At 54.7% G+C, this 18,923-nt stretch overlaps 3 protein-coding genes across 3 annotated transcripts in view; 1 reads left to right on the forward strand and 2 right to left on the reverse strand.

The window, feature by feature from the left end:
• Window positions 1-4,560, reverse strand: part of TRPM4 (transient receptor potential cation channel, subfamily M, member 4) — a 45,295-nt gene extending 40,735 nt beyond the window's left edge. Inside the window, exons 1-2 of the mRNA XM_006898735.1 lie at window positions 4,537-4,560; window positions 4,189-4,256 (exon numbers count right to left, since the gene is read on the reverse strand). Of these exons, the coding sequence (XP_006898797.1) occupies window positions 4,189-4,256; window positions 4,537-4,560 (92 nt within the window). The remainder of the gene's footprint in view (window positions 1-4,188; window positions 4,257-4,536) is intronic.
• Window positions 4,561-7,036: 2,476 nt separating this feature from the next.
• On the forward strand, window positions 7,037-10,814 carry HRC (histidine rich calcium binding protein). Its single transcript, XM_006898736.1, has 7 exons — window positions 7,037-8,090; window positions 8,166-8,993; window positions 9,068-9,138; window positions 9,731-9,799; window positions 9,995-10,049; window positions 10,423-10,459; window positions 10,778-10,814. Exons 1-7 carry the CDS (start codon window positions 7,037-7,039, stop codon window positions 10,812-10,814), a joined length of 2,151 nt encoding a protein of 716 aa, XP_006898798.1.
• Window positions 10,815-11,047: 233 nt separating this feature from the next.
• Window positions 11,048-18,923, reverse strand: part of PPFIA3 (protein tyrosine phosphatase, receptor type, f polypeptide (PTPRF), interacting protein (liprin), alpha 3) — a 28,058-nt gene continuing 20,182 nt past the window's right edge. The window contains exons 19-30 of the mRNA XM_006898676.1: window positions 18,436-18,529; window positions 17,836-17,917; window positions 17,078-17,278; window positions 15,123-15,185; window positions 14,922-14,948; window positions 13,796-13,971; window positions 13,316-13,413; window positions 12,932-13,107; window positions 12,783-12,851; window positions 12,407-12,578; window positions 11,977-12,048; window positions 11,048-11,880 (exon numbers count right to left, since the gene is read on the reverse strand). Of these exons, the coding sequence (XP_006898738.1) occupies window positions 11,990-12,048; window positions 12,407-12,578; window positions 12,783-12,851; window positions 12,932-13,107; window positions 13,316-13,413; window positions 13,796-13,971; window positions 14,922-14,948; window positions 15,123-15,185; window positions 17,078-17,278; window positions 17,836-17,917; window positions 18,436-18,529 (1,217 nt within the window). The 3' untranslated portion in view covers window positions 11,048-11,880; window positions 11,977-11,989. The remainder of the gene's footprint in view (window positions 11,881-11,976; window positions 12,049-12,406; window positions 12,579-12,782; window positions 12,852-12,931; window positions 13,108-13,315; window positions 13,414-13,795; window positions 13,972-14,921; window positions 14,949-15,122; window positions 15,186-17,077; window positions 17,279-17,835; window positions 17,918-18,435; window positions 18,530-18,923) is intronic.

The following is an 18,923-nucleotide window of genomic DNA, read 5'->3' on the forward strand; positions in this document are numbered from 1 at the left end:
AAGAAAGAAAAGAACAAAATGGCCATAAGACTATCAGTTTGAATCTGCATGATTTCCCTGGGATATCTCACCCACTTCCATGGTTTGAGATATCAGCTAAAACTTAGACCAACACCAACAAATCAACCCAGCCTGTAAGTTGTCCCCTGTGTATCAGAATGTAGTTGTGTTCCCCAGGTTTTTAACCTACAGCATCAGATCACCAGATCTTTCTGCCACAGCATCACCGGATGAATTAAAATCACTAACTTTCCCATTAGTGGATACACAGGTCAATCATTTGTGGATTGTAGGTACTTCTCTAAAGAGCAAGGATATCCGTTTAAAGACTAAGGTGCACCTGATTCAAGTCATGGTATTTTCAATTGTTCCCTATGCATCTGAACGTTGGACAATGAATAAAGACGAGGAAAGAAAAATTGATGCCTTTCAGTTGTAGGGTTGGAAAAGAGTGTTGAGTCGTCTGAGCTGCCAGGAGAATCAACAAGTCTGTCGTGGAGAAAGTGCAACCAGGATGTCCCTTAGAAGCAAAGACGGTGAAACTCGGTCACACATACTCTGGGTATATTGTTAAGAGGGGGTCAGTCCTTGGAAATAAAGATATCTTGCTGGGAAAGGTGGAGGGTGAGTGAAAGAAAGACCCACAACAAGATGGACTAAAACAGTGACTGTAAATTGGGCTCAAGTGTGTCTGAGATTGTAAGGATGGTACAGTTACAGGGTCGCTATAAGCTGTAGTCGACTCCATAGCACCACGCAACAAAAAGGCCTTTCCAACTCCAGTGGGGCTTCCCACACCCTGGATCCCTGTCCCTGCACCCTCAGACCCCCATTCATATCATCCCACACCGGGCTTGGCAACATTTCCCAAGCCTGTCCCTCCTCCTGACTTCCCTATCCAAGTGGGTCCCCACCATCTCCTCAGAACACAGACCACTTGCCCAAGAGACAGCCTTGTCCTCAACCCCCATATGCCTTGATCCCCAAGCCTCGTCATCTGTCCCTAGATCTCTGTCCCGTCCCCACAGTGCTGGTCTGACTCAGATCCCTTCTGCTTCCATTCCAATTCTGGCTTCAGCCTCCTCGTTATCCATCTCCCAAACTCCTACCATTCTTACACAGCCCCACACCCGGAGCCTGCACCATCCATGACTCTCCGGCATCCTAACCTCTCAGAGCAGCATTCAAGGCTCTGCGCGCCCCAGCCCCACCCTCCCCTGCAGCCTGCCTTCTCTTGACAATGCCCCTTGCACCCTGAACTTTAGTCTTCTTTTCAAGCTACGCTATATGGTCATTCAAGGGTAGAGGACTTTGCACATGCTATTCCTAGGCCTGGAATCATTTTCCATGCTCCACTCTTGCCTTCACTTTCAGCTGCCCGAGGTTGTCAAGTCACCTTTCAAAGGTCACCTCATGTCCTCTTCTCCAACAGCCACTAGTGACGCCTGTGTCCCCTCCCGTCTTAACCACACACCTCCTCTCGGCTCCACTCCACGGGGCCCAGTGAGAACACAACCACAGCCTCCATTTCCCCGCTTAGTGTTCATCCTGAGTCCACCTCCTCCTGGTAGACCAGTCACACCTCTCCCATCAGTCAGAAGATGTCTGAGCTCTTTTTTAAAAAAAAATAAATAAAGTTTTATTGGCATAGTAACATCCATTGATGTCTGAGCTCTTATCTCACTAGAAAGAGCATCAGTGGTTCGATGCTTAAAAGGGCTCAGCTGTCAACCAAGTGGTTCACGGTTCAAATCCACCCTTTGGCGCCAAAGGAGAAAGAGATAGGGAATCTGCTTCCATAAAGACCACAGCCCTGGAACCCTTGTACTCTGCGTCATAGAACTGCTATGAGTCAGAATGTACCCTGTGGTGCCCATGGAACCATAACTAGGTATGTTCATTTAAACATCATTTGTAAGCCGTTCTGCACAGGAGTCCCTGAGTGGCACCGACAGGGACTGAGGGAAGTGCTCAGGGGCCAGTAGAAACGTTGGGAGGCCACAGTCCACTCAGGGGTGTCTGGGAAGAAAAAATTGTCAAATCAATCAGCTTCTGAATCAGCCAGGGCGAACCCCGCGGAGCAGTCCCGCTTGCACCCACAGGGGGCGCCGCGAGTCCATGAACCCATATAGATTCAAGATCCTTGCGAAAAAGTACACGCTACGTCAGCGCCGTGTGCAGTGTTTCAAGTTGCTAACCAAAAAGTCGCTAGTTCAAATCCAGTGCAGCCACTTCACCTGCTGTCTCCTCCCCATAAACACGCAACAGCCTCAGAAACCTGAAGGAGCTTCGTTACGGATCAGGACCGACTTGGTGATATCCGGTTTGGGTTTGGTTAAGTTCAGAAGAGGCGCACCGATGGCGCTGGGACTCAGGCCTTTGGTTACTAACCAAAAGGTCAATGGTTTGAACCCACCAGTTGCTGCGCGGGAGAACCAACAGGCGGTCAGCTTCTAGAAAGATTTCAAACTCAAAACTCATTGCCAGCAAGTCACACCTGGCTGGAAGCTCACCCTGCCGTGGTTGGCAGAGGCTGTAAATCACACAGGAGGAGACTGTCCATCTTTCTCTCAAATAGCCAGAGAGGTGCGCCCTACACGCTGCACCACCAGAGCTCTCGGCAGCTTTGGAAACCTCCCAGGGTAGCTCTGCTGTGCCCCACACGGAAGCTAGAAGTCAAAATAATCTCAAGGACAAAGTCCCTGGGGCACAAACGGGGCACTCGACTACTTCCCAGAGGGTTGGCGGTTTGCACCCACTCAGAGGCACGCGGAAGAAAGGCCTGGCACTCTGTGGCCCAAAGCCTTCCAAACTCTCTGCAGCACACCTGAGGCCGCCAGGACTTGGAACCTTCTCTACGGCAAATGAAAATAACCTTAGGAATGCTGACATTTCCCACACGACTAAGATGGTCTCGGGGCGGTGAAAAACACAGCCCACTTCAGAGACCACCAGCAAGCAACGGCAGGGAGTCTCTGCGATGCCCTCGGAGAGCAGCAGACGCCCTGGCCAGGCCCACAGCCCCCAGGCCAGCAGCTGGACGTATAACAACCGCTGCCTGAGCGTGACACCAGAAACAATTTCCCAGTGTGCCCTGGGAAGCCCTCGTGATGCAGTGGTTCAAGTGCTTAGCTCCCAGACAAAGGGTTGACAGCTTCAATTCTGCAGCTTTTGGGGTGGGGGGCGAGGGGCCGGGGTGGATACAGTAAGGTGTTTCTAAAACGATTTCCAGCCTTGGAAGCCCCTCTGGGGTGGTGCTACCCTGGGCCACAGGGTCCCTGTGAGTTGGAATCCGCTGAAGGGTACTAGGTTTGCCTTGCTCCTATGTGCTAGGTACTGCCCAGACACTTACATGCATCAACTTGCTCCATTTTCCCAACAATTCCGGGGTGTAGGGCCTGTACTCGTACCCTGACAACAAATGAGGCCCAGAGAGGTGAAGGGATTTTCCCAAAGTCAACCCGGCTTGTGGCACGGGTGGGACTTGAACCTTGAAACCCCTAGTGCTCCCAAGGAAGGAAAAGGAAGGAAGGAAGGAAGAAAGACCCAGACAGAACCAAGTACAAAAAGACAGAGACAGGGGCTCTGGTGGCCTAGTGACAAGAAGCTACACTGCAATCCTAGAGGTATGTGGCTCGAATCCACCAGATGTTATTCTGGAGAAGGAGAGTCAATCTTCTCCTGTATCAGTCAGATCTGATTTGACCGTACACACACAGAGAATAATAAAATAAAAGAAAAAATTTTAAAAAGACAGAGACACAGAAGAGGCTCAGGCAAGACAGAAAAAGCAGAGCCCTGGACTGGTACCAGTCAGGGGTGGGGTGTCCCCACAGCCCCCCCCCCCGCAGGAGTCCTGCTGGCACCCTCTAATCGCTGGGCTGCTGACTGAGACCACCGTTTGACCCACCAGCTGTTTGTTCTGCAGGAGGGAGATGAGACCCTCTAGTCCCCCAAAGGTTTAAAAAGCCTCTGATGCCCAATGGGGCAGTTCTGCTACATCCTACAGGGTCTCTGAGAGAGATCGACTTGAAATAATCCATTTACAAAAATCTCAAATGGAGCGGGAGCGAGCGAGGAGGATGATTCCGAAGGGAACGCCTTTGGGAGTGCCCACAGCGACAGCATGCCGGTGGGAGAGGCCCCGGACGCTCCCCCAGGTCCTTGTCAGGGGCGAGATCGCCTTACCCCGGATCTGACAGATCAACGATGAACGTGGTGCAGACTTTCTTCTTGAAGATCTTGGGGATCCAGCTCTGGGGACAAGAATAGGGGTAGGGAGAAAGGACCCAGTGAGTCCTCTCGGTACACGGGGTCATCCAAACCATATTCTACTCCGGGACCCCCTTTACAGACCAGGGGCTCCGCCTTCAATGCCCTCTTAACCTTCTTCAAGGACCTAGAAATTTGGGATCCCCAGGAAATTGGGGTCCCCAGTTCCTTCCTCTGTCAGATTCCAGGGTCCCCTGCGTCCTCACAGAGGAATGAGGGGCCAGGCGCCCTCCCTGCTCGCTCAGTCTCGGGGTCCCACTGTACCTGCTCTTTCTCAGGAACCACCATGCTGCTGCCACGGCAAAAACAGAGCAGATCTGCAGGCTCCCCACATCCCCCCACAAACCTCCTCAGGCCCGCCCAGAGAAAACCGGATCCGCCACTTCCCAGGCCAGGCTGGGGCGGGGCGGCGTCTGGGGGGGGTGGGGTGACTCAGAGATGCGTAGAGCAAGGGGCGGGGAAAGGGGAGACTACACCACAAAGACTAGAAAAGGGAAAGACAGACGCTGAGAGAAGGGGACAGAGACCCAGAGACTGAGGGGGACAGAGACTCAGAGACTGAGGGGGGCAAGAGACTCAGAGAGAGGGGAACAGAGACCCAGAGACTGAGGGGGACAGAGACTCAGAGAGAGAGGGGGACAGAGACCCAGAGACTGAGGGGGACAGAGACTCAGAGACTGAGGGGGACAGAGGCCCAGAGAGAGGGGAACAGAGATCCAGACAGAGAGGGGTGGACAGAGACCCAGAAAAAGGCGGACAGAAACGGGGGAGGGGAGGGGGGGGACAGAGACCTAGAGAAAGCGGGTGACAGACGGGAGGGGGACAGAGACCCAGAGAGAGGGGTACAGAGATGGAGAGGGACAGGAATACAGAGAGGTGGACAGAGATGGGGGGTGGAACAGAGACCCAGAGAGAGAGTGGGACAGAAACCCAAGAGCGGGACAGAGACCCAGAGAGAGGGGAACAGGAACGCAGAGAGAGGTAGACAGAGAGACCAGAAAGGGGGGGGGCACACAGAGGCCCAGAGAGAGAGAGGGAGATAGAGATTCAGAGAAAGGGGTACAGAGACCAAAAGGGGGGGACAGAGACCCAGAGATGGGGTGGAGAGAAACAGGGGGGGGAGGTGGCAGAGACCCAGAGAGAGTAGGACAGAGACCTGAGGGAGGAACAGAAACTCAGGGGGGAAGAGACAGGGACAGAGACTCAGAGAGAGATGGGGACAGAGATCCAGAGAGAGAGGGGGACAGAGACCCAGAGAGAGGGGGACAGAGACCCAGAGAAAGGGGCTGTAGACACCCAGAGAGAGAGGGAAACAGAGATCCAGAGACCAGGGGTGGGGACAGAGACCCAGATAGAGAGGGAAGAGACACGGAGAGAGAGGGGGACAGAGTTCCAGGGTGGGGACAGAGACCCAGAGAGAGAGGGAGATGGAGACGGGGGCGGGGGGAATGGAAGAGACTGGGGGGGACAAAGATCCAGATAAAGGGGGTACAGATACCCAGAGAGGGGAACAGACATCCAGAGACCCAGAGGGGGGACAGACACCCAGAGAAAGGGGGTGCAGAGGGAACAGGGGACAGAAGTCCAGAGAGATAAAGGGGAACAGAGATCCAGAGAGAGGGGGGGACAGAGATCCAGAGACCCAGAGGGGAGAGAGACACCCAGAGAAAGGGGGTGCAGAGAGAACAGGGGACAGAAGTCCAAAGAGACAGAAGCGGACAGAGGTCCAGAGAGAAAGTGGGACAGAAATCCAGAGAGAAAGAGGGGGAGACAGAGACCCGGGGAGGGGGACAGATGCAGAGAGGGAGGTAGTAATAGCAGGAAGCACAGGGACCCAGAGACAGGGGGAGAGACTTGAACAGGGCTCAGAGAGACTGAGATACAGGACAACAGAATCCCGGAGGATTTGGGCACAGAGCGAGGACCACAGGACGGTGGCTGGCAGAATCCAGGAGAGTGAGGAGATCCAGCCATAAAGGGGTGGAGTCTCAGAGGGAGGATGAGGAGGGAGAGCCTGACATTCAGAGAGACTGGCAGGGCCACTTGTCCCCAGGCGCGCTCTCTGACAGGGACAGCTGTGGCTCTGTAATCTGAGTCCCTGTCCCCTGTCATATTTATAGCCCTGGCCTGGCTGTCCCTCAAGCCCCCAGATCGTAGTTCCAGGGAGTGGGCCATGGGAACGTGTGCTGGGGGGCAGGGCTCCATTTCCACCCCTCACCAGAGGATCCCATTCCAGTTGGAAACACCCCATAATCCAAACCTCCCACCCTTCCTATGCAGGTGTCCCTCCTCTCAGATATGTCCCTCCTGTCCTCCAAGGTGCCCCAGGAGCCCCTGCCTTGACAGCTACAAGTCTAACCTTCATCTCTGCAGCTCCTGAATATAAGCTTGTTGGCAGTCCAAAGTCAAGTCCCCTGGCTCCCCTCCCCTGGCCCAGGTGGGACCCCCCTACCCACTCATCCACCCCCAGCTGAGAGAGGGGGAGCACGAGGGACAGAGGAGGACTGACCCAGAATAACTCAGGGCTGAGAGTAAATTTAGACACAGAGAAGGGAGGGGAGAGACCCTATTGGCTGAGGAGGAGGGAGGGAGGGACCAGAGGGGGGTCAGGGGGCTCAGGAGACCTCAGAGCAGGGCAGAGAAGGCCAGAGGAAGGCAGACTGGGAGAGGCTGGCCCTAAAGGAGAGAAGAACCCCGATATCCACCCAAGAGCCACAGGGGAGCTAGAGCCAGTGCTGGGAGAAGCTGTTGCCCCTCCGTCCCCATGGGCCACCGTGGGTCATGGTTGCACACTCCCCTCCTGTGGGTGGCCGTGGCCAGCCTGCTCCTCCCCCCGGCCATGACCCAGCAGCTGAGAGGGGCCATGCTGGGACTTAGCAACTGGAACAACAACGCAGGCATAGCCGGGTCCTCAGAGGACACGTCCCCCAGGGTGGGTCCTCACATCCATGGGGACGGAGCCCACCGAGATGGGAACGGGGACGTTTCCACAGAGAATGGGCATCGTGTTCACAGTCCCAGAAGCCCCAGCGACGAGGAAGAGGAGGAGGTCTCCAGCGAGCACGGGCACCACGGCCATGGCCACCGGTCCCAAGTCCACGAGCGTGGGCATGAGAACAACTCAGATGAAGATGTGTCCACAGAGCAGGTGTGGCAGGTCCACGGGCACAGAGGCCACAGGAATGGGGGCGTGGATGGCTCTGCTGAGCGTGGGCACCTCGCCTTTGACGAGCACCACCCTCCGGGCCTCAAGCATGTCCATCATGGAGGAGACGATGATGATGATGATGACGGTGATACAGAATACAGGCACCGAGCCCACAGGCACCACGGCCATGGAAATGGCAACGAAGAAGATGTCTCAGAGGGGCACCGCCATCCTGGCACCAGCCACCGGGTTCCAGGGCGCCACGGCCAGGATGAGGAAGAGGAGGAGGGAGCCTCAGCCGAGCACCAGCACCACATTCCCAGACACAAGCACCAAGGCCGGCGAGAAGACGAGGAGGAGGAGGAAGATGAGGAAGGGCTCTCCACAGAGCACAGGCACCGTGCGCACAGGGAGGAGGAGGAGGAGGAGGAAGAGGAGGAAGATGTCTCAGATGAACACCACCGCCACGCCAGTTACAATCACCGAGACCGCGGACGAGAAGATGAAGATGAAGGTGAGGAGGAGGAAGAGGAGGAGGAGTACAGGCACCAGGTCCACAGGCGCCGAGCTCATTTAAATGACTACGATGAAGACACCTCAGATGAGAAGCACCATCACCACGTTGCCAGCCACACGCACCGAGCCCGCGGACGAGAAGATGAAGATGAAGGTGAGGAGGAGGAAGAGGAGGAGGAGGAGGAGTACGGACACCAGCCCCACAGGCACCGAGGTCCCAGGAACACAGCTGATGAGGACACTTTGGATGGACACCATCACCACGCAGCTAGCCACCAACTCCAAGACCACAGAGACCAGGAAGAGGAAGATGCGTCCGCGCAGCAGCCCTGGCACCAGGTTCCCAGTCATGCGCACCGCGGAGCTGGAGCCGAGGAGGAAGACGACAAGGAGGAGGAAGAGGAGGAGGAGGAGGAGGAAGAGGCAGTCACAGTCAAGTTCAGACACCAAGGCCACCAGAGTGAGGAAGAGGACTTCGCAGATAAGTATAAAAGACCAACCCCGAGTCACCTCCATCATGAAGTCCCCCAAGAGGAAGAGATCTCTGCAGAGCTTGGTCACCAGGCGCCCAGCCACAGAGAAGGCCCCCCCGGAGATGAAGGGGAGGGGCGGGGTCACAGAGGGTCCATCCAAGAGGGGCTTAGCCACCAGCTCCCAGAGCATCTGGGGGTGAAGGATACAAGCCATTTAAGGAAGAGAGGTTCTGATGAGGGAAAGGGCCAGGAAGAAGACCACGGTTTCCAAGAAGATGTGGATGTTTCAGAGGAGGAAGAGGAAGGTGCCCATCATGACAGCTTGGACCAGAAGGATGAAGACGATGAGGAAGAAGGTCATGGCCTCATCCAGAGTCAGGAGGAGGAAGATGAGGAGAAGGAAGGAAGGGTGGAAGAAAAAGTTGCTGTTGGAGTCTCCCAGAGCAGAGACCACCAAGAGGAGGAGGAGGAGGAGGAAGGGCTGGAGGAAGATGAGCTTCCGTTCACCATCATTCCCAACCCCCTGGTCAGTAGGGAGGTGGCTGCAGGAGCTTCCAGTGAGGAGGAGAGTGGTGAGGACACAGGTAGGAGGTGGCCCGGCTGGGTGGGATGAGGAAGAGCGTGGCAGCCTGGTCACTGGCACCTTCTGTCCCCACAGGGCCACCAGAGGCCCAGGAGTATGGGAACTACCAGCCAGGGTCCTTGTGCGGTTACTGCTCCTTCTGCAATGTAAGTTTCCCACCTAGATTCTATCTGTCCCTAGAATTTGTCCCCGAGGTCCTAGGGTGTCATGGAAGGATCTAGCAAGTGGAGGGGCAAGGGCAGTTCTGGCTCCTGAGAAACAATGGAGGCCAGCACATTGGGGTGGTGGTCACGGCATAGCCAGGGCTGAGAGGGAGGTCCTTGGGAAAGACAGAGAAATAGCTGGAGGAAGGGGCTGGGGACTGACAGGCTGTGAAGATGGGGGGGGGGGGTGTAAGGAGAGCGCCTAACAGGTTCAGCCCAGTGACTGGGCACTGTGGGGTCATCTCGAGATAGGGCACCCAGAGGAAGAGTCGGAGGTAATGATAAAAGGGGTCTGAGGAACTGTCCAGTGGGCAGGGGCTGGCCCCCACTCTGAGTGAAGTCGGGATCGACTCATGCCTGAAACCCCCCCAACACCCCGCCAATGAGTTGTCAAAGGCTAGGAGGAGATTGTCCATCTTTCTCCGGAGGGGAGGGGCAGTTGGTGGATTCGAACTGCCTGTCTTGGGTGGTAAGGCAACTCCTTACTCACCAGGCCACCACGAGGTGGGTCTAAGCCCGTTTCTCCTATCCACAGCGGTGCACTGAATGTGAGAATTGTCACTGCGATGAGGAGAACATGGGCGAGCACTGTGACCAGTGCCAGGTGAGACCCCCCAACACACACACACACACACACACACAAGGCTCCACCCAGGCTTCCTGATGGCCCAGCCTAAACCTCTCCCTGCAGACCTGACTTCAGCTGTCTGGGTTTTTCACCTCAACCCTGTCTTGACTCCGCCCCTGACCACGCCCTGCCGCTCACTCTCTCTCTCCCCCCCTCTCCCCGTTCCCCCAGCACTGCCAGTTCTGCTACCTCTGCCCTCTGGTCTGTGAAACTGTCTGCACTCCAGGTGGGCATGGGCGGGGCCAGGGGCACTGGTGGGGCGGGGCTAACAGGGGAGGCGTGGGCAGGGCGGAAGGGACCTTGGGATTGGCTGAGACCAAGGTGGGGAAAGTGATGGAGGGCTGAGGGGCGGGGCTAATGGAAAACAACACCACCCCATAAAGGGACATGGGTAGGGCCTTCTAAGATTTTTTTTTTTTTTTTAATCTGAGAGAGGGAGGAATCAGAAAAAAAAAAAGAGTGGACAAAAAAAATAAATTCATTAAAAAAATAACATTTAAAAAAATGGAGGGAGCCATCCCTGATCCTAAACCCAGGGAAAAGTAGTTTCTGGATTGCATCTAGGAATATCCTGTAAATTTCACTTTTCTCGCCCACAGGAAGCTATGTTGACTATTTCTCTTCGTCCTTGTACCAGTAAGTGTATGACCAGGGCATGTGTAAGGCACTTTTCACAGGGGACTGGAAAGGCACTATCCATTATGGTTTATAGGACAATTCTGGCACCCTGTCCATGAAATAGGTGGGTTAAAGGTCTAGACGCCCTAGAGGAAGCCCTGGTGCCGTAATCCTATGGACCTGAGAACCTAACCCAAAGACCTGGTCTCTTCATGTGATTTACGGCTACCAAAGCGCTGGAGGGCCCTCTATGAGTTAGTTCCAACAGTAAAGTGATGAGATGCCCTGGGGTTGGCTTTGGACACATCATTATCTGACCTAGCTTTCTCTCTCCAGGGCCCTGGCGGACATGCTGGAAAGTCCTGAACCTTGACCCTGCTGAGCGGCCCAACTATTCCTTTATGGAGCCATATGTATTTCTCTGAATAAATGTGCTCCTCGGAACCTGTCAGGCGTGGGGTGTGGATTCTCAAGGCATCAGGGAATGTGGGTGGAGACTGGGGGACCTGGGTCTGAGGGAGGGAGGGCCTGGTGGCCTTGGGTCCTCCAAGGAGTTGCTTTCCTCACTCTCCTACCAAAATAAATAAGTCAACACGGGGTGGGTTTTTTTTTAAACAGTTCTCTTTACCCGTGATCACTGAGTGACGCCTGGGGCAACGAGGAGGACTGAGGGCCGGGGGGGTGGGGTGAGGGCTCCCCCGCCGTCCTCAGCCTCCCCTGTCTCCCCACGCCACGTTGCCCAGTGGCATCTTGGAAAGAGGATTCTCCCATGCAAACCCCGGAGCCAGAGGGAAATGGGGAACGCAAGACTGCATCCCCTTCCCCAGGGGCACGGACACGGCCACAGCACGGGGGACGGGGGGGGGGAACCCCGGGGACACGAGACACGGGGGGAGGGAGAGGGGACCCCGCCCGTAGCTGACCCGGGGGGCTCAGTGACAGGAAGCGGCGGGGCGGGGCCAAATGGCACAGGGGGCGAGGCTTGTAGCAGCGAGTCCCCCCTCCCCTCCTTTCGGAAGAAGAAGGAAGACTTGGGCCCCGCAACTGGGGAGGGCAAAGGGGAGGGGTAGCCTCTCCCCGCATGCGGCCTGGAAGGGATGCCTCGTCCCCCTTCCCCAACCCCCAGCAGGGCAAGGGCGCCGTCTCCCATCGGAAAACTGATCAATAAATTACAAAGTCAAGAACATGGAGGCGGAATTGCGCGCGGGGAGGGACTTCTTTCTGCCCTCCTCCTTTCCCCCTCCTCAGTCCAGTTTGTGTGGTTTGGTCCAGGCCCAGTCCATTTGTGAGGCGGGGAAGAGCATCCCCCCCCGCTTGTCTGTACAGATGGTCCAGTCCGCAGCAAGCTTCCCCCGCCCCGCAGTCCCAGGCGAGACCATATCCTGGGCTGGAGGGGAAAGCCCAGCCCCGGGAAGCGTCTTCCATCCGAGTGAGGTCACCTGCATTGATGCCGAGCAGTGCGTAGAGCAGTGAAGATCCATCGTGGCACCCCGCATCCCCCTTCCCCGCCCCAGGCTGCCCAGAACAGTCCTCACCTGGAGGCCTGCACTAGCAGGAGTAGGTCCGGACCGAGACGCCATCCGCCCGGGAACTCCCAGAAGTCTGGCCTGGACGGAGAGCGAGCAGGGGTTCAGCCTGGAACATCTTCATCCTAGTCCCTCCCTAGCGTTTCTCTTCCAAATCCCTGCCTCTACTAGCCCAGGATTTCATTAATGACAGTCCTCCCTCCCCTGCAGCCATGGATCCTTCCAAGGTGCCCAGGTTGCACTGGGAGAGTCCATTTTCCACCCTGGGAAGGGGGTGTGGAGTCTAGGATATGGAAAACAATCTCTTTGTCATGGATCGGGGAGCAAGACTAGGTTCTTTAAAAACTTGAAGACGGGGACTCTGTATCGCGTTTATCTGGTTTACACCCTGGAGGGAGGAGGGAATAGAGGGACTACCTCATTTGAGAGTTCCCCCCACCTTCGGGTTGCAACTTGCGGAGAGGGAGCCCTGGCGAGCCCAGGGCTCCGGCTGCGGCGGAACGGAAGTTGGGGGGCAACATCTCCGCTGAATCAGGGGTTACGCCTCGGAGGTCCTTCTCTCTGAACATCTTCCGCCAAGAAGGGGAGCGGCTGAAGGACTTGGCGCTGTCCTAGGTACAAGGGCCAGGCAGTGGGTGAAGGAACGTGACACAGCGGAGGCCCCACCCACTTCACCGTGGCCCCGCCCCTCCCCTGGTCACGGGGCCTCGCAGCCCCGCCCCGACCCTCCTCGGGTCCGCCCCCAAGCTGGAATCCACCAATCAAGGCCGCATCTGTTCCCCGAGGAGCCACCTGAGCCAAGCGGCCACGCTCACCTCGTCCAGCCGCCTGTCTGTGCCCAAAGAGATGAGGTTGCTGAATTCTTTCTCTAGGAGCTGCCTGGCCTGGAGAGACAGAGCGGGGTTGGGGGTCACAGTCTTCCAGAGGGGGGGATGCCAGCACGCCCTGGGCCCGAGCAGCTCACCTGCGCGTTTTGCGTGGGGATTTGCAGGAGCAAGGCCAGGTCGGAATAGTCGAAGGTCTCGTCCAGGGCGAGCAGCGCCCCATGCACCCCGCTCTCCGTGAGGTTCGTGGCGAATTCCTTCAGGCCCAGGCCGGACACCCAACCCATGACCCGCTCATTGGACCACACCATCACGTCTAGGAAGGGAAGGGACTTAAAACTCAGACCCTACTGTGACCTGGCAGTGTCTCGAACCCCATCTCTGCTTTTCTGGCCATCCCCCTTTCGTTCCCGCCCCCCTTTTCTTTCATTTGTATTTGAGCCACTTCTAATAAATCCCTCCTCAAGCCCTTCCCCAAAACCCTCCCTCCTGGCTCCCAGAGGGCCTCCTACTCTTGTGCTGACCTCGGATCTGGGTCTGGCTTTCTTCCCGCCTCCGCTCCAGGTCCTTCCGGTCATAGTTGAGCCGTTTTAGGCACATGATCCCATAGTGTAGGCTCACCCTGAGCAGAAGGGAATGTGGAGTCTTAGAGGAACCTCCCCAACCCGAGTGGCTGTCTCTCCTACTGGGCCTTGGAGCATTGACTCTGGTGTCCCCACTGGGTCAGATCTATTGAGGACCTTCTCAGGAGGTGGGACATTTGCAACAAGCAACTGCAACTGACTAACCTGAAGAGCATGTGCTGTCAGTCAACCAAGTTTTCTCTGGCTAGGAACCATACCTAATTGATCATTGTTACTGGTTGGTGTTAGGTACACAGACAAGATTTCCTGAGAACCCAGGCTCCAAGAGCAAAGATTTCCCATCCATCACTCCCATTGGCTGAAAACTCTCTAGAGGTGGGCTTTTCTGAGAGCTACTCCCACTGGCCAAGCAGCCCCTACCTGTGGAAGCTGTCCACCATCTTGAGTTGGCCCCGGAGTTCCTTCTTGTTAAGATGATCTAGCATGCGGGCATCCACCAACGACTCCATGAAGTAGCTGCGGTACTGGGGAAGCCCTAGGCTGGGCAGCCAGTCGTTCCCCACCCACTCGTGGTTCATGTCGCCATATGCCAGGATCTGAGGCCATGGGCAGGTGGGGAGGGGGTCAGGCCCTCCCATAAAGGCATGAAAGGGGTACAGTCCAATCACCCCCCCAAGTAATGCATAACTGCATCCCATAACAGAAGGATAGCTAATCTCTGCTTAGAACCATAGACCAATCCGAAGTCATTTCCTAGCCCTTCAGAATCATGTTGGGTTTTTTTTCTCCCACAAAGGGTAGTTCTTTTTTTTTTTTTAGGGTAGTTCTTGAGCCCACAATTTCAGCCTAACTGGGAACTTGCTGGAATTGCAGAATCCCAGGCCTCATCCCAGACCTACGATTGTGACTTGAGTACTTGTCTTTTCAAATCTGAGAAACCCTGTCCCAAAGACCGAGCCAACGAAGCTTAAGTGATCCGTGCATCACTTCCAATATCCTGAAAATACTGGCTTAACGCTGTGAACAGCCTAGGACAATAATCAAGAACCCAAAATCCTTTATTCTGCTTCACTTCATGCCCCTGCCTTAAGTAGAAAAAAAGCATGACTCCTTTCCCCCAACTTCTCAGGCTAAGTACTCCACTCCCCCTTGCTGGGCTCTTTTGAATAGAGAGATACATTTTCCACTCTCCCGAGCACAAGAATGAAGGGGGGGAAAAACCAAAACACAAGACACTTTCTCAGCGTCTCCCTCTAGTGACAGCAGTGGAATAGCACCTGGAGCCCCGACCCCCGACAATAGTGAGTGCACCAGGCTAACAATAGAACAGTCCGGCCTTACACACACACACACACACACACTCACATACAAACACGTGTTCAAATGAGTGCGCACCCACTACAATGAAACACTTCAGAGCTGCAGCACCCCCCTGGCAGTGATGATGGGGTGTTCCAGCAAGGGTAGGGGCGCTTGGAGAAAGAGGGGTGTTCATGCAGCATGCACAACCTGTACATGCGCCCATGCCCCGCCCCGCGCCCCCTACCTGCTCCCAGCTGATCTCCTTGGTCTCCTGACCCGTTAGTGGGAAGAGGGGAGAGAAGGGGTGGGTTACGGGACAGGCAAAGGAAGATGGAAGGGAGGGAGGGATAGACAGACAGACAGACAGCTACAGGCTCAGTCTCCACCCCCCAACCCCCAGAAGGAGTTAGTACCACTCCCAAGGCCACTGGCCAGGGGCACTCACAGGCTTGGTCGTGGCCGTGAGGGACTCCATCTCCTCGTGCGTCATCCACACGTTCCCTGTGGACTGAGGGGCAGGGAATGTTATCAAGGAGAAGAGAGAGGTTTCTGGGTCACGAAAGAAGCAAGCGTTGGAGGCCTACAACTTCCAATAATGACTCTATCTACTTTCTAACTCAGAAAGGGTGGCTACTGTTCACCAAACAGTGCCAGAAAGAAAAGGAATTATCATTTACTGAGCACCTAAATTGCATCTCTCTCTCTCTCTCTCAACACACACACACACACACACACACACACACACGAGAACATGAGCTTGGGAGTTGGGCATATTCGGAGTTGGGTTTGGAGAAAAAATCTGAATATAGACTGAGTGTAGCGGAAGTTAAGAATAACATTTATGTTCTTAGGTGTGATAACAGCAGTATGGGCACTCTGGAGGAGAACGTTCCTATTTTTAGAAGATGCCTGCTGTGGTAATTTGGAGGACTAACTTGTCACGAAATGCTTACGGGACAAAGTTTGCCCAGAGGGATCTTAACGACTCGAACCCTCAAAGCTTCAGAGAAATCGGTCATAGACAGAACAGGGCAAGGAAAACCCTGGGGTGGAGGAGGGTTTCGGCTCAGTGGTAAGAGGTTGTGGGATCAACCTGAAGATATGGTTCAAATGTGACAGGTGCTCTGTGAAAGGAACTGGGTCATCTTCTCCTGTGCGATTTACTGCCCCTGAAAACCGCTGGAGGGTCAGTTCTGGGTAAGTTCTGACTCAACAGCCCACAACAACAACCTGTCATGATGCCTGCAAAATAATTTCCAGTGCTGCAGATACACACACACACACACACACACACAAACCCATAAATGCTAAACCAGTGGCCCTCTGTCAATACCACCTCATAATGATCACCTCGTAGTGACCAGATGTGCAGTCAAATATATAAGCCCGCTCCACAGGGTTTCATGGCCACCCTCCAGCGGGTTATAGAGGCTATGAATCTCAACAGAAGGACACTGTCTGTCTTTTTCCTACAGAGCAGCTGCTGGATTAAAACCATCAGAGACGCATGGCCTTTTTGTTAGCTAGGAACTAAGCCATGAGAGCGCACACTCCCAGTTTTGTAGCCTGGTGGTGGTGCAAATGGTTAGCTTGCTCGCAAAGGCGAACCTTAAGGTTGGACGTTCAAGACCAACCGGAGGTGCCACGGAAGAACGGCCTGGCAATCTTTTTAGACATAATCAGCCAACGCAAACCCCACAGAGCATAGTTCTGCTCTCACATGCATAAAGTCGCTCTGAGTTAGAATCCACGAGGGCAAGCAGCTTGGGTTTTGGATTTTTTCTTTTTTAGGCTTTTAAAAAACATTCATTTCCTAAGGTTTCAAATTTCACTTAAGAATTGAAGCATAGGGGTGGGGGGAAGGGACGTGGGAATTGTATACTAATGAAGGAATTTTTTTCTTTAAAAAAATAATTGAAGCATAAAGATTATTTTTTTAAAAAAATCCTATGAGGAAAAATTACAATATGATACTGTGCTGGAGAAAGCAGGAGGGAAGGGGCTGAATTGGTTCAGGCCTCTTGGAGATGGTGACATCTGAGCTGAGACATCAAGAATGAGGAGCTCGGACAAGGGGAAACAGAAAGAGTGACTCAAGCAAAGAGAACAGCAAGTACAAAGGCCCTGGGGCGAGGTGCCAAAGGTGATGCATCCTGGGATTTGATTTTTATTCTCCAACGGGCGAGCCAATGCTCTTTGCAGTCCTAGGCTGCCAGGTGGGAGCACAGATGAGGGCTGAGGGGAGGCAGGGAGAGCCCACCCCCACAACCTCCGTCCCCTTCTCCGCAGAAATGCAGGTGAGAACCAAGGGCTGAAGGGAGCAGGCCCAGGATTGGCCAGTTTGTGGACAAGAGGCGGGGCCTAAGCAGCAAGGGCTGGGATTGGCCTCCGGGCACTCACCGTGCGGGAGGAGGCAGGGGCCGAGGGCGAGGTCAGCGAGACCATCTCCTGGATGGCCAGGCGCAGCTTGAGCCGGTGCAGTGGGTTGCTGATGCCAATCTCCCTCTGGATCTCGGTGTCCGACAGGTTGGCCATGATGGCACCACTCTTGACGTTGGCCCGACAGGCGGCCACATACCACGCGGGCATGCCCACCCACAGCTGGACCACAGGGAGGAGAGACAGACAGGAGAGGGAGGCGGAGACAAAGTGGGGTGAGGGCAGAGGAAGGTCGGGGGGAGAAAAAGGCATATGGGAAAGACAGCAATGAGAAGAAGCAGAAAGACAAGAGAGCCAGCGACAGGCACAAGGTGAACAAGGAAGAAAGAGACCGAGGGCGAAAGTGAGAGATGGCAAGAGACAGAAAGGGCGGGCAGATGAGAGGCAGCGATGGGGAGAGAAAGAAGCAAAGGACATGGGAAGGAAAAGAGGAAAGAGGGGAAGGGACGTGGGGAAAGATGAGGATACAGAGAGATAGCAGGAGAGCAGGGGCCAAAGTGGGAAGAGCCAGGGAAGCAGAGTGTGGATGTGGAGAGAGAGGAGAGAAAGGGAAGCTATTTAGATTTAGATAGATGGACCGGAAGTCTGACCCCTCTCAAGTCCCCTGCTGCCCCTACTTCCAGGAAAGGCAGATGGTGCTGGGTTGACCAGGGCAGCCCCTCTACATGAAGTTGTCAGAAGGGCTGAGAATCAAGAGCATATTTTCGGGACCCTGGTACCTCAAGCCAGGAAACTACAGTGGGCCCATCCCAGGCAGCAAAGGGCAGGCCCTGGCGGCAGGCCTCTTCCAAGAGTTCGTGCCTGGAGCAAGGGAGAGAGGAAGGCCGGGTCCGCTGGGGATGGAGACCTCCAGTCTTTTTGAATAACCCCCTTTTCCCCACACCCATCATTTTAAATGAACATGGAAAACATATTCACAGAATTAATCTTTTTTTCCCCATCAAGATGTTGTTGTTCTTATGTGCCGTCTAGTCGCTTGCGACTCATAGCGACCCTATGTACAACAGCCCTAAACTGCTCTGTTCTGTGCCAGTCGCACTGTCTCTGACACTCCCATCCCAATTATCCCAGTCACTGAATCAATCCACCTCATAGAGGGCCTTCCCCTTCGCGCTATCCCTCCACCCTCCCAAGCATGATGTCCCTCTCCAAGGACCGGTCTCTCCTTACAACATACAAAAGAAAAATGCTAGAAGTTTCCAGATTCCCAGGCAAAGTTCAAGATGTTAGCTAGATCTTCCCAGGATTCTGTAAGAATCATTTTCAGACATAAACACACATGGACATAGACGCATGGACGGGGACACACACACACTCACTTCCTCTTGTTCCTTCGGTCCTTGTCCCCTGGGCCTGTCAGCTTGGCTAAGCCCAGAGGGTCAGTGGCCAGTGTTTCATCTGAGGGGGTTCCAGCTAGGAGGTAAAAAGAGGTAAAAATGTGAAGTTTTCAAGAAAGAGACAGATTCTTTTATGACTGGGGGTGATGGGAAGGATTCCAAGAAGAGAGAAAGAGAGTCTCCCATGGGAGTAGTGAATAAGACCGTATCAAAGGAGTGATAAAGTCCCTACCCAAAATAATGAAATGGAGACCTCTCAAAAGCAAGGCTGGATTTCTGGCCTGGCCTTAAGGAGTGGCAGTGGTGTGAATGTTTAACAGCTGTCTAGGGCCGGGCTGCTCCTTGGAGGCAAGGATTCTGAAGCTTTGTCTGACATACTTTGGTCATGTTACAAGGAGGGACCAGTCCTTGGAGAGGGACATCATGCTTGGGAGGGTGGAGAGACAGCGCAGAAGAGGAAGACCCTCGAT

The sequence above is a fragment of the Elephantulus edwardii genome, unplaced genomic scaffold (genome assembly GCF_000299155.1).
Source record: "Elephantulus edwardii isolate Elephantulus edwardi_28Jun2011 unplaced genomic scaffold, EleEdw1.0 scaffold00236, whole genome shotgun sequence".
Lineage (NCBI taxonomy): Eukaryota > Metazoa > Chordata > Mammalia > Macroscelidea > Macroscelididae > Elephantulus > Elephantulus edwardii.

Coding starts and splice junctions, on each gene's coding strand:
- HRC (XM_006898736.1), top strand. CDS start 7,037: ATGGGCCACCGTGGGTCATGGTTGCACACTCCCCTCCTGTGGGTGGCC. Junction 8,091..8,165: donor ACGAGAAGATGAAGATGAAG/GTGAGGAGGAGG, acceptor CCAGGAACACAG/CTGATGAGGACACTTTGGAT. Junction 9,139..9,730: donor GTTACTGCTCCTTCTGCAAT/GTAAGTTTCCCA, acceptor TCCTATCCACAG/CGGTGCACTGAATGTGAGAA.